General features: G+C 66.5%; 1 protein-coding gene across 28 annotated transcripts in view; it reads right to left on the bottom strand.

Moving 5' to 3' along the window:
- Positions 1 to 2614: 2614 nt before the first annotated feature.
- Positions 2615 to 13724, bottom strand: part of PLEC (plectin) — a 56513-nt gene continuing 45403 nt past the window's right edge. For all 28 annotated transcript variants that reach the window (XM_027560346.1, XM_027560347.1, XM_027560349.1 and 25 more), the window contains 2 exons: positions 10022 to 13402; positions 2615 to 9924 (listed from right to left, as the gene is read on the bottom strand). In XM_027560346.1, the coding sequence (XP_027416147.1) occupies positions 3712 to 9924; positions 10022 to 13402 (9594 nt within the window). In that variant the 3' untranslated portion in view covers positions 2615 to 3711. The remainder of the gene's footprint in view (positions 9925 to 10021; positions 13403 to 13724) is intronic.

Genomic DNA, 13724 nt, shown 5'->3' with positions numbered 1-13724 from the left:
AGGTCTCAGCGGAAGAGTTACAGGCGGAGGGTTTTCCTTGGGATCTGGATCTGTTGGAGCAGGTGCAGCCGGGGATCCACTCAGGGCCTGTTTAGGGGTGGGCATGCCGATCCCCAGCTGCCAAGGACTCGCACCAGCCTGTTCAGCGAGAGCTGTCCCACTCAAGGTGCCCACCCCAGGACAGCCCACAGCCCATGGCTGGGAGGCAGGGGAGATCAGCCCAGACCACCTGTGGCTGGAGAAACAGCTTTCTGAGGCCTGGGACCCCAGGACCAGGCTGCTGGAGGCTTTGCAGAGACCTCACCTTCACTCAGTGGCTCTCCCGGATTCTTTCCTCACACCCTCCCTGGGAGCCCCCTACCCTACCAGGAGCACCTGGATCGCCGTCTCGGGCTCTGCGTCTCAGAACTGACCTAAGACAGCTGGTGTCAGATGTGGTCTCAGGAAGCACCCTCCGCAGCAGAGCCTGGAGCTGCAACGCCCACCCACTCATCTCCTGTGGGGGGTGGACGCTGGCAGTCCTGGCACCTGGGGTGGATGGCGCTCAGGCTGCATGCAGGGTTGGGGAGCGCACAGATATGGTGGGCGCGGGTCAGGGTTAAGTCCTGCCCTGTGCCACCCTTAAAAGAACACGGGCAGCAAGGCTGTGACTCGGGGTCGCTGGAGAGGCCCAGGGGAGCCTTGGCTTGGAAGCGAGGATGGAGCACATGCGGTCACCCCAGGGCCGGTCCTAGGATGCTCCCAAGCCTGGTGGGTCTGCACAGCTGACGGCCCCCGACAGACACACCGACACAAAGCCGGCGGCTGACTGAGGGCCTGGGGTGAGCGAGGTGGACACCAGGTGGCTCACGCAGAGCCAGGGGGCGACACGGGCAGGTGGCCCATACCCCCGTGCCCCCCACTACCGCTAGACGACAGTCTTGCAGGGGGCCCCTGCGACTAGACTGGAGGAGGAGGAAGCCTGGCCTGGCCCACCATGGCGGGCGTGGTGTGCTGGGCTGACAGCAGTGAAGGAAAGCCCGGGCCGGAGCCTGGGCCCTGCGCTGTGTGCTCTCCCCACCCCATTCCCCCTGTCCCCCGAGAGGAGAGGAGAGTGGCTCCTGGGCAGCACGGACTGGCTGGCGGGTCAGGTCCTGAGGGGAGCAGGAGTGGACAAGGTGTGGGTGGACACAGGGGTGAGATCACGCCAGTGTCTGCCAGGAGCACCGTGCAGAGCAGCCACTGGGCCACCCGACCCATGCGGCTTGGCTGTGGGCTCCCATTGAGGTGGCCCCACGCAGGCTGGTGAGGTGCCCCTCCCAGCCGGGCCCAACCCCTCTCACTGTGCACAGCAGTCTCCCAGCAAGACCCCGGAGGCAACAGCAACCAGAGACCAGCTAGCAACAAGGGGCAGATGGCCACTTCAGGTCACTGCCCTGCCTCTTGGTCGCCCCCAGGTCCCTTGAAACATCCCTTCGAACCTCAGAGCCACTCCGTCAAGGGGGGCTGCACGGATCCAGGGCCACACGATGCCAGGCCCTCTGGAAGCTGCTGGCCTGGCATGGCTGACCCCGTGGGATGGCATGTGGGCGGGACCTTGAGCCAAGGACCCCAAGAGGGGAGGCTGAGACGGCCCACCCCCCACAGGCCCGGGACCCGCTGGGGCGCGTGCTGCTTGTCCCTGCAACCTGTCAGTGAGACCCTCGTGGTCCTGGTCAGCAAGGGAAGACATGGCTGTCCGGGGCACAGTGGGGGCTCCCTCAACTCACGGCCTCAGTGGCCACCCAGTACAGCAGCTGTTTGTCATGGGAGGCCAGCTGGCCCAGTGGGCACTGTCCTGGCTGGGAGACCCCTGACCAACACACAGAAGAAGGGTTGATGCCCTGGGCAGGCTCAATTTGCAGTTTTAACTGCAAGTGGGCAAGAGAGGAGAGCCCAAGGGCGTGGGACCAGGACTCACCCCTGGGGATGAGGGACTGGCCCTCCCCAGGCAGAGTAGGGAGACAGCTCAGGCAGGAAGGACCTCAGCGGGGCTGTGGCTGACCCATTCACCCTCCTCTTTAAAGTTCTCCCAGAACGAATGCTGGAGAAGTTGGAATCAACTGAACGTGATGAACAGGGGCATGGAAGGGAGGCCGTGGTGGAGATGCTGACGCTGTGCCCACCGACCACCACCTGTGTTCACGACTGCCCCCTTCTCTGGACGGCTGCTGCTGCTGCTGTCGCTTCAGTCATGTCCAACTCTGCAATCCCACAGACGGCAGCCCACCAGGCTCCCCCGTCCCTGGGATTCTCCAGGCAAGAGTACGGGAGTGAGTTGCCATTGTCTTCTCTGCTCTGGACGGCTACCCTTGGCCAAACCGGACCATGTACCCAGGGGGCAGTGACCGACTGAAGGGCCTCACCTAAGGTGTAAGTGCCCGTCACAGACCCAGCCTGGGTGCTGCGCAGGCAGACCCCAGCTGGCCGGGCCTCCACCTCCTCTGTGCTCTGGGTCCCTCAGCCTGGGGCACTCTTTGAGTGCGTGGCCTCCGGCCAGCGTCTTCACCCAGGCCAAGCTCAGAGCCTGGGGCTGCAGCACCCTTACCCAACACACAACTGAGCTCTGGACAAGAAGGGACACAGGACCACAGGGTGGTTGGAATTGCTTTTATTGGGGCGAGCGCGGCAGGCCCGCCATGGTCAGGTTAGTGTTCTGCCCTCGGAGGCAGCCGAAGCCGAGCGCTTCCACCCGCCACCTCCCTGGGTTAGTGGAACATGCAAAGCTCAGTCAGAGGGTGGAGGTGGGGGTGGAGCCGCCAGGGCCCGGGGTGATGGAGCAGGAGCGGGTGGCACCGGCGGGGTGGCCTGGTTGGCACGGACCGCCTCGGCCGCGTCCCGGGCCCACTCGGGGGCTGAGGCTCCCTGGGAGAGGCAGGCAGTCAGCACCCGGGGGAGGGGTGCCCCACAGGCCTTGGGGGGCGCTGGGCCCACAGCGGGCAGAAACCTACAGGGGACCCGTTGTACCTGGCTGGCACGCCTGAGAGCTGGGCAGTGGCGAGCCTTTCACCAGGAGGATCTGTCTCCCACCCCAGGTCTGGGTCCTTGGGGCCTGGGGTGCGAAGGGGGACACAGAAGGCACTTACTAGGGAGCTGAGGCTGGAAGGCTGAAGCCAGAGGCCTGGGGTCTGGGGGGCCTGGCCTGGGCCAGCTGGGTCTGCTCGGGGACCTCACCCTCCCATGGGGAAGGGGCTTCCTGAGCAGCCGAGGAGAGGAGGGGACCAGGACTCGCTGCCGCCCGCGCAGAGCGAGCGGGTCAGTCCTGGAGACAGAGGCGCTGGTCCCGACGGCCCTGCTGCTAGGGGCTGCGTCCGCTGCCCAGGCAGGTCGGGCTGGGGGTTGGGTGGGGCTGGTCTACAGGGCTGGGGGAAGCTCGCCCAGACGGAACCCCTCGGGGAGATGGGAGGGCTGAGTTGGGGGCCCACCTCTGGACCCTCCAAGGCACCTGGCTGTGGTGAGTGGCAGGTAAAGAGGAGCAGGGAGACCCGGGGGGTGGAGTGGTCAGTGGGGCTGGACTGGCCCCGTCCCCGGGAACAGGCTGTCTGGACAGCAGGTATATATTAATATGTTAGTCTAGTCTTTTTGGTTAAACTTTAGGCACCGCTTGGGAGGAAGACACCTTTCAATGTTAAAGAGACCCCAGCGCCTGGGCGGGAGGCCACATGCAGAGCGGGAGGCAGGGAGCAGGAGGGGTCAGGCTGCCGTGGACTCAGGGCCCCCCAGGGAGGACGTGGGCCCCGAGGCGTAGCGGCGGCCATAGCCTGAGGAGGAGTAGGACGAGGAGGAGAAGGTCATGGAGAAGCCTGAGCCCGTGGCATCGAAGCTGCCGCGACGGGAGCCAGCCCGGGAGCCGGTGCGCGAGCCGGAGCGCGAGCCGGTGGTGGAGCCGGAGCCGCTGACGCTGTAGGGGCTGTAGTAGCCCTTGCTGGACTGGGCGGCAGCCTCCAGCAGCCGCAGCCCCGTGCCCTCCTCCACCATGCTGCGGTCCAGTGCATCCTTGTAGGAGATCTTGAGCTTGGTCTTGGGGCAGGTGAGGTACTTGGAGTACGCGCTGACGTCACGCAGCTTCTGGGCGGTGCGGGCATCCACCGTGCCGCGCTGCAGGGCCTCGTCCAGGGGCACGCGGCCTGGCGTGTCGGGCTCAATCAGGCCGCCCGTCAGGTACTGCACCTCCAGGAAGCGCTGCCCTGCTTCGTAGTAGAGCCAGCCCTTCTTCAGGGCCTGGGCGGCCGACATCTTGGTCTTGGTGCGCGGGTCCTCGAAGCCGCAGAAGGCCTTCTGGGCCAGGTTGATGCGGTCCACCATGATCTTGTCCACCAGGCCCTTGTTGACGGCTTCGGTGACGGGGAAGCGTTCCCCAGTGTTGGGGTCGATGATGCCCCCAGTGCAGGCCTGCGCCTCCAGCAGCCGCTGGCCGGTGATGTTGTCCACCAGGTTGCGGTGCATGGCCTCCGTGATGGACACCTTCTCCAGGGTCTCGGTGTCCAGGATGCCGGCCACAGGGCCTGTCTCCTCCGTGGGGTCGGACCAGGAGGCCAGCTGGGTCCTGGAGACGGCCGGGCTGATGGGGTAGGAGGATGACGACCCCACGGAGGACGAGCGCGAGCGGAAGCCGCCGGCATTGCCTGAGAGCATGTCCGCGAACTCGGTGATGGACAGCGTGCCGGCACGGTACTGGTCCAGTGCCGAGCGGTCAATGAGGCTCTTGGCAATGGCCTCATCAATGTCATACTGGCGGCCTGAGCGGCGGTCGATGATCATGGACTTGACCACGCCATCTGAGGATGAGATGGTGATCTCCTCCCACTCACACTCCTGCTCCGACAGCTCCAGGTAGGTCTGGTGGTCGATGAGGCCCTTGCGGTAGGCCTCGTACACGGACATCTCCTTGCCCGTCTCAGGGTCCACAATGACCACACGCCGCTTACGCACTGAGGACTTGGAGGACGTCTTCCGCTCCCTCTTCTTCTCCTTCAGGGGCAGGAGCCGCAGCCCCGTCTGGGGGTCGGTGACACAGCGCTCCATCAGCTGCAGGTAAGTGAGGTTCTCCTCCGTGTTGGGGTCGAAGAAGCCCTTGGTGTCATCTGAGGGGTCGGTGAGGATCTCATTCATCTCTTCGTCGAAGAGGCCGCGCTGGTAGGCCACGTCCACGGGTAGGCGGTGGCTCTCCTCGGGGTCAATGATGCCGCCTGTGGCGATCTGGGCCTCCAGCAGGCGGATGCCGTGGTCCTTGAGGATGAGGCCCTTCTTCATGGCCTGGAAGAGGGAGATGAGCTTCCCGGAGTAGGGGTCCTTGTAGCCGGTGACGGCGCGCTCAGCCGACAGCAGTTTGTCCTTGAACTCGGGGCCCACGATGCCCATGCGCACGGCCTCCTCCACGGTCAGCTTGAGCCCCTTGATGGGGTCGATGACATAGCCGGTGGCCGCCTGCGCCTCCAGGAGCTCAAAGGCCGTGCCAGGCCGAATGATGCCCTTCTTCATGGCCTGGTACACCGACAGCCGCTCCTTGGTGGCATCGACGAGGACGCCAGCAATGCTGCTGGTACCCTCGAGGAACTTCTGCAGATTCTTGGAGACCTCCTCGATGGAGGTCAGGCCCTCCTGCAGCCGCTGCGCCGTGGCCTCATCCATGACGTGCGAGCGTACCAGCTCCTCCACCGTGATCTGCTTGCGCAGGCCACGGAAGGTCAGCTTGCGGGCGTCTGAGAGCGGCAGGAGGAACAGGCCGCTGGCTTCATCGCGGCGGCAGCGCCGCAGCAGCTGTGTGTAGCTGAGGCGCTCGTCCGTGGAGGGGTCTATGTAGCTGCGCACCTCACTGGGCTCTGAAAGCTGGTCGTGTGTGTCCTTGTTGAGGTAGCCACGCTGGTAGGCCACCTCCAGCGGGAGGTGGAAGCCCAGGCGTGGGTCCACGATGCCGCCCGTGGCCAGCTGAGCATCCAGCAGCCGCAGGGCCTCCTCGGCGGGGATCAGGTCCTTTTTCATGGCCTGGAAGAGCGAGATGGTCTGCTCCGTGTAAGGGTCACGGTAGCCGGTCACGGCCCGCTCGGCCGACAGCAGCCGGTCATGCAGCTCGGGGCCCACCAGGCCCTTCCGTACGGCTTCATCTACGGTCAGCCGGTCGCCCTTCACCGGGTCCAGCAGGAAGCCCGTGGCTGCCTGCGCCTCCAGCAGCAGGCGGGCCACCTCGGCGCTCAGCAGCCCCTTCTTGAGGGCCTGGTAGATGGTGAGGGTCTGCCTGGAGCCGGGCAGGTAGACGCCAGCTACACAGCCCGTGCCGTAGAGGTAGCGCCAGGCAGACTCGGCCTCCAGCACCTCGCGGAGGCTCCTGGTGCCCTCCCGGAGCAGGCTATAGGACTCGCGAGAGATGACCCGGGCCTCGTGCAGGTCCTCAGCTGTGAGGCGGCGGCGCACGTAGTCGTAGGACGCCAGGTTCTGCTGGCGCACGATCTCGGTCTTCTCGATGATCTCAATGATGATGATGATCATGCGCTCCTTGGTCACCCGGCCAGCCTGGAAGTCGGCCATCAGCTGGGCCCGCTGCTCCTCGGGGATCAGGTCGGACTGCATCACCTCCCACAGGGACATGGTGGAGCCCCCGTGGCTGCCGCCCCCGGGGATGTCGATCTGCGTCTCCTCGAAGGCCCTCCGTGTCTCCTCCTCAGTGTACACCCGCGTGGTCTCCACCACCTCCGCCTTCTCCGGCCCTTTCAGTGGCAGCAGCCGCAAGCCCGTCTCGGGGTCCTCCACGCAGCGCTCCAGCAGCTGCCTGTACGTGAGGTTCTCACGGGTGTTCGGGTCGAAGAAGCCCTTGGTGTCGTCGCTGGGGTCCTCCAGCACGCGGTTCATCTCCTTGTCGAAGTAGCCGCGCTGGTAGGCCACGTCCACGGGCACACGATGGCTGTGCACGGGGTCGATGATGCCGCCCGTGGCGATCTGGGCCTCCAGCAGGCGGATGCCGTGCTCTCTGACGACCAGGCCCTTCTTCATGGCCTGGAAGAGAGAGATGGTGCTGCCCGAGTAGGGGTCCTTGTACCCAGTCACAGCCTTCTCGGCCGACAGCAGCTTCTCATGCAGCTCGGGGCCCACGACACCGGCCTTCACAGCCTCGTGGACATACAGGCGCTGGTTTCTCACAGGGTCCACTAGGAAGCCCGTGGCTGCCTGTGCCTCAAGCAGGAGGATGGCAGTGCTGGGCCTGAGCAGGCCCCGTCGCATGGCCTCGTAGATGGTCACCTTCTCCTTGGACTCCTCCAGGTAGATGCCAGCCAGGCAACCACTGCCTTGGAGGAGGGTCTGCACTGAGTCCAGCTCTGACAAGTCCTTGACTGATGTCTTGCCGTCCTTGAGCTGCTCAAACTGGGAGCTGCTGAGGATGCCAGAGGCCAGGAGCTCGCTGGCCGGCACTGGGGCACGGAGACCGCTGAAGGAGAGCCTCTCACGCCGCGTGGTCTCCACCTCCTCCACTATGGTGATGATGATCTTGATGATCTTCTCCACGGTGACCTTGCCCGTGCGGAACTGCCGCAGCAGCTCCTGTCTCTGCTCGGCTGTGAAGTACTCGGAGTTGATGAGCTCCCAGATGGTCACTGCCCGGCCCTGGAAGCTGCCCACAGGGACCTCGACAGTGGCCTTCTGGAAGGCCTCGCGGGCCTGGACCTCAGAGTAGAGCTCCTGCTGCCGGGCCCGGGCTGCCTCCTCCGAGAGCGGCAGCAGACTCAGGCCTGTCAGTGGGTCGGGGCGACACTGTTGCTGGAGCTGGCTGTAGGTGGCCGGCTCCCAAGTACGGGGGTTGTAGTAGGTCTTGGCGTCATCTCTGGGCGCTGTGAGGGCGGTGCTGGTTTCCTTATCCAGGTAGCCGCGGGCACAGGCAACATCCAGGGGCAGACGGTGGCTCTTGCTGGGGTCCACGATGCCCCCCGTGGACAGCTGGGCGTCCAGTAGACGCAGGCCCTGCTCCCTGGGAATGAGGCCCTTCTTCAGGGCCTGGAACAGGGACACGCTCTGCCCTGAGTAGGGGTCCTTGTAGCCGGTCACAGCCTTCTCGGCCGATAGCAGCTTCTCATGCAGCTCAGGGCCCACCAGGCCGGCGCGCACTGCCTCGTCCACAGTCAGCCGTGCGCTGGTGGCAGGGTCGATGACATGCCCGGTGCCAGCCTGGGCCTCGAGCAGGGCGACGGCTGCCTCTGGCTGCAGCAACTCTTTCTTCAGAGCCTCATAAATGCTTAGTTTCTGCCTCGCCTCCTCAAGCCACACGCCTGCAATGACACCCGAGCCCCGCAGGGCCCGCCGCACAGCTTCCACCTCAGCCACCTCCTGCACGGAGCGCTCGCCCAGCTGCAGCTGGCGGAAGAGGTCCCAGTCGATGACCCCACTCTCAAGCAGCTCGGCAGCAGGGACCAGGGCACGCAGGCCCTGGAAGCAGAGCTGGCCCTTCTGCTCGTGCTCCTCGATGACGGTGATGACGATCTTGATGATCTTCTCCACGGTGACCTTGCCTGTGCGGAACTGCCGCAGGAGGTCCCGCCGCTGCTCGGCCGTGAAGTACTCGGAGTTGATGAGCTCCCAGATGGTCACCGTTTTGCCCTGGAACTTGCCGAATGGCGCCGACACAGTGGCCTTCTCAAACACATCCCGGGCCTCCGAGTCAGTGTAGACCAGCTCACCACCCTTGGCAGCCTGATCTGTGAGCGGCAGCAGCCGCAGGCCTGTCTCGGGGTCCTCCACGCAGCGCTCCAGCAGCTGCAGGTAAGTGAGGTTCTCATGCGTGTTGGGGTCGAAGAAGCCCTTGGTGTCGTCGCTGGGGTCCTGCAGCACACGGTTCATCTCCTCGTCAAAGTAGCCGCGCTGGTAGGCCACGTCCACGGGCACGCGGTGGCTGTGCACGGGGTCGATGACGCCGCCCGTGGCGATCTGGGCCTCCAGCAGGCGGATGCCGTGCTCGCGCACGATGAGGTCCTTCTTCATGGCCTGGAAGAGGGAGATCTGCTCCCCGGTGTACGGGTCCTTGTAGCCAGTGACCGCGCGCTCGGCCGACAGCAGCTTGTGGTGCAGCTCAGGGCCCACGACACCCTCCTTCACAGCTTCGTTGACGGTCAGCCGCCTGTTCCGCACTGGGTCCAGGAGAAAGCCTGAGGCTGCCTGGGCCTCAAGCAGGATGACAGCGGTGCCCGGGCTCAGCAGCTGCCTCCTCAGGGCGGCGTAGATGGTCAGCTTCTCATTGGCAGGCTTCAGGAGCAGCCCCGCGATGCTGCTGTGGCCCTGCAGGTAGCGGCGCACGTCCTCCCGCTGCGTGAGCTCGGCCACCGTCGTGTGGCCCTGCACCAGCCGCTGCACCTCCTCTGTGCTCAGGATGCCCGCCTCTTGCAGCTGTTGGGCCGGCACCTTCTGCCGCAGGCCCTCGAAGGCATGCTCTGGCTCTGCAGCTGGGCCGTCGGTCGCATCCTGGCCGTTGGGGAGGGCTCTGGTGGCCGCTGCCTGAGCAGCGGTGATCTCCTCGGAGTGGGCCAGTGCGGCCCGATGCTCCTCCTCCAGGTGCTCCAGCCGCTCACGCAGCCGGCGGTTTTCCTCCGCCAGCAGCTGCTCCTGCTGCTGCCGCTGCTGCTCCAGGAGCTGCAGCTCCTCCTGCTTGCGCCGCACACCCTCCTCAGCCTCACGCTGCCGCCGCCGCGCCTCCTCCATGCTGGCCAGCAGCTGCTGCTTCTCCTGCTGCATCTGCTGCTGCTGTCGCTGCTGCTCCTCCCGCAACTTCTGTGCCTTGGCCACCTCGTCCTGGAAGAGCCTCTCCAGCTTGGCCTTCTCCTCCTCAATGAAGCGCTCCCGCTGCAGCAGGCTGTCCTTCTCGGAGAGAAAGCTCTGCTGCAAGGCCTGCGTCTCCTGCAGCAGTTGCTCCTGCTGCACCGTCTGCATCTGTCAAGGGGATAGGGGGCGGTCAGGGACACCCGGCCAGGCGCACCTTTCCCAGAACAGACCCCACCCGAGGTCCCTACCCTCCGCCGCAAGATACCTCCTCAGACTTGAGCTGCAACAGCTCAGCCTCCTTCTTGAGCTTGTCCTTCTCGCGCTCGAGCTCCGCAATGGCCTCCCTCAGGCGATCGGCATCCCGGTCGCTCTGCTGCCGCTGTGTCTCCAGCGTCTGCACCAGCGTCACCTTCTCCTGCGTGGCGAGCTCTGTGCGGTGCAGCTTTGCGCTAATCTCCTCCGCCTGCTTCCGGAAGCGCTGGGCGTCCTCCTCCGCGCGAGCCTGGGCCCGGCTCATCTCAGCCACACGCAGCCTGAGCCGCTCGGCCTCCGCGCTCATTTCCAGCTGCCGCTGCCGCTCAGTCTCCAGGGTCCGCTGGAAGCCTTGCGTCTCCTGTGCCAGCTGCTGGGCCATCTGCTCCTTGTCCTCCTGCAGCCGGCGGGCCTGCTCCTGGGCCAGCTCCTTCTGCTGCTGCAGCAGCTCCGCCTCGGCCTTGAGCCGCGTGGCCTCCTGTACTGCCTGCATCTTCTCCTTGAGCATCTTCTCCGCCAGGGCCCGCTGCTGAGCCAGGTCCTCCTCCGCCAGCTGACGCAGCCGTGCTGCCTCCTGAGCCGCCACGCTCAGCCGCGCGGCCTCCTCCGCCACCTGCTTCATCTTCTCGGCCTCCTCCTGCAGGAGGCGCTGCGTGTTGTCCTTGTCGCGCAGAATAAGGGCGCGGTTCTCCGCCTCGATGCGAGCCTTGAGCTTGCCGAGCTCCTCCATCTGGACGCGCACGGAGAATAGCTCCTCCTCTACCTGGCTGCGCTGTCGGGCGGCCTCGGTCACCTCCGCCTTCAGCCGCTGCAGCTCCTGGTCCAGGATGCTTTTCTGGTGGTCCGTCTCCTCCAGCTTCAACCGCAGTGCCGTCAGCTCCTGCTCCACCTGGGCCTTCTGCCGCAGTGTCTGCTCCGCGAATTTCTTGTGTTTCTCCATCTCCGCATCGGCCGCCTGCTTCTGCCGCAGGGCCGCCTGCTCTGCCTGCGCCCGCCGCGCCGCCTCTTGTTCAGCTTCCTTGCGCAGCTTCTCTGCGGCGGCCTGCGCCTGCGCCTGAGCCTGCGCCTGCTCCTCCGCCGCCTGCTTCAGCCGCTCCGCCTCCTCCACGCGCTGTCGGGACTGCGCTGCCTCGCCCTCGGCCCGCTCGCGCGCCTCCTCTGCCTCCTCCGCCGCACGCCGGGCAGCCTCGGCCTCGCCACGGAGCCTCTCCAGCATGCTCTGCTCTTGCTGGAGGGTCTGCTGCAGCTCCTGCTCCTTCTGCTGCACTGCAAAGGCATGCGCCTTCTCTTCCGCCTGCAGCCGCTTCTGGGCAGCCTCCTGCGCCAGCTGCAGCTGCCGTGCAGACTCTTGCTCCGCGCGCTCGCGCAGGCGCCGCGCTTCCTCCACCTTGGCCTTGAGCCGCTCCACCTCCTCCAGCGCAGCCTTCCGCTGCCGCGCAGCCTCCTCCTCAGCTGCCAGACTCTTCTGCACACGCTCCTCGGCCTCCCGGCGCCGCCGCTCCTCCTCTGCGGCCAGCTGCCGCTGCCGCGCCGCCTCCTGCTCCGCCTGCTCCTTGCTGCGCAGCGTGTCCTCTGCGTTGCCGCGGATGCGCCCCAGCTCCAATTCCAGCTCCGCCTTGCCGGCGGCTGCCTTCTCGAAGCTTGCCTTAAGGGCCAGGATCTCCTCCTCCACCTGCCGCCGCTGCCGCAGAGTGTCCTCCACCAGCCCCTTCTGCCGCTCCAGTTCGCTCTCAGATGCCTTACGCAGCTGTGCCAGCCGCTCCTCGATGTCGGCCTTGTGCTGGGCTGCCTGCTCCTCCAGCCTCCGCCGCTGGAAGGCTTCGTCTTCCGCCAGCCGCCGCAGGCGCTCGTTCTCGGCTTCTTTCTCCTTAAGTGCGATCTCTGCCTCCGTCTTGAGCCGCGTGGCCTCGCTGATGGCAGCCAGCTTCTCGGACAGCACCCGCTCAGCCTCTGCCCGCTGCCGCGCCGCATCCTCCTCCGCCAGCTGCCGCTGCCGCTTGGCCTCCTCCGCCAGCGCGCGCAGGCGGGCAGCCTCCTCTGCCAGCTCGCGGAAGCGCCCGGCCTCGGCTTCCAGCCTCTGCTTGGACTTCTCGCTGCTGGAGCGTGATTCCTCCTCGGCCCGCGCCTTGCTGGCCAGCAGCACCTCCATCTCAGCCCGCACCTTGGCCAGCTCAGCCTCCAGCTCCTGGCGCTTCTGCGTGGCGGCAGCCGCCTCGCTCTGTAGCCGAGCCAGCTCCTCCTCCAGCAGCTGCCGCTGCTGCTCACCTTGTTCTGTCTCGGCGCGCAGCCGGATCAGCTCCTGCTCGGCGGCCAGGCGCTGCTGCGCAGTGCCCTCCGCCAGCTGCCGCTGCCTCTCCAGCTCCTGCTCCGCCAGCTCGCGCTGCCGCACTGCCTGCTCCTCTGCCTTGCCACGCCGCCGCGCCTCCCGCTCTGCCGCCTCCTTCTGCTTCTCCGCCTCGGCCTGCGCCAGGCTCTTCTGCTGTGCCACCTCCTCTGCCTGCAGCCGCAGCCTCAGCGCCTCATTGGCCTTCAGCTGCCAGCGCTCCAACTCACGCTCGGCCTCTTCGCGGGCACGCTCGGCCTCCGCCTGCTGCTGCTCCCGGCGTGTGGCCTCTTCACGAAGCTGCACCACGGTCACGTGCTCTTCCTCGAGGGTGCGCTCCAGCTGCGCTGTCTTCTCAGCAAATGAGGCGTGCTTGCTCTGCAGCTCCGCCTGGGCACTGCGCTGTGCTGTCTCCAGCGCCACCTGCACCTGGCGTGCCCGCTCTGCCTCTGCCTGCCGCAGGCGCCGCTCTGCCTCCTCGGCCTGCAGACGTAACTCCTCTAGCGCCTGCAGGGCCCGCTGCTTCTCCCTTGCCGCCTCGGCCTCCGCCTTCACACGCAGGCCCAGCTCAGCCTCAGCCTGCCGCTTGCGCTGGGTTTCGTCTTGCACCTGCCGCCGCAGGCGTTCTGCTTCCTCCTGGGCCTGCCGCTTCTGTGCCTCAGCCTCCTCTGCCCGCGCCCGCAGCGCCTGCAGCTCGCCCTCCGCCCCGCCGCGCTGGCGCTCCGTGGTCTCCAGCTGCAGGCGCACCACTCGGATCTCCTCCTCGATGCGCAGCCGGCTGCGCTCGGCTGCCTCCACCTGCCGGGCCTTCGCCTGGATCTCCGCCTCCGAGCTCTGCCGCAGCTGCTGCAGCTCCTCCTGGATGCTGCGCTTCTGCTGCTGCGCATCCACCGCGACCTCCTCCCGGCGTGCCACCTCCTCCTGCATGCGCCGCTGCAGCTCCTGGGCCTCGCGCTCCGCCTGCGCCTTCGCCTGGGCGTGGGCCTCAGCCAGCTGCCGCTGCTTCTCCAGTGCAGCCTCCACCTCAGCCAGCCGTTCCCGCTCCTCCGCTCGCTGCTGCTCGGCCAGCCTCTGCGGCCGTGGCAGAGAGAGGGAGAGAACCAGAGACAGCGGTGAGCACACCGCGGCTGCTCCTGGGACGCGATTCAGTGCCACCACAGCTCAGCACGGTGCAGGGGTTGGGGGAGGACACAGGTCATGACCTGGCTGAGGGGAATCACGTGCACCCCCCCCCGGGGCACTCGGGGCAGTGAGCGCAGCCTGGCCCCACAGTGCTCACCAGCCTGGGGAAGGAGACCCAAGCGTCCTCCCCTCTTCCCGCAGACAGGCGATGGAGACAGACAAACGGAGGGAGAGAGAGAGAGAGAGCAAAGCAAGAGGTTTGCAGGATCCA

The sequence above is a fragment of the Bos indicus x Bos taurus genome, chromosome 14 (genome assembly GCF_003369695.1).
Source record: "Bos indicus x Bos taurus breed Angus x Brahman F1 hybrid chromosome 14, Bos_hybrid_MaternalHap_v2.0, whole genome shotgun sequence".
NCBI classification, from domain to species: Eukaryota; Metazoa; Chordata; class Mammalia; order Artiodactyla; family Bovidae; genus Bos; species Bos indicus x Bos taurus.
The sequence above is the reverse complement of the archived record's forward strand: the minus strand, read 5'-3'. Positions and strand labels throughout refer to the sequence as shown.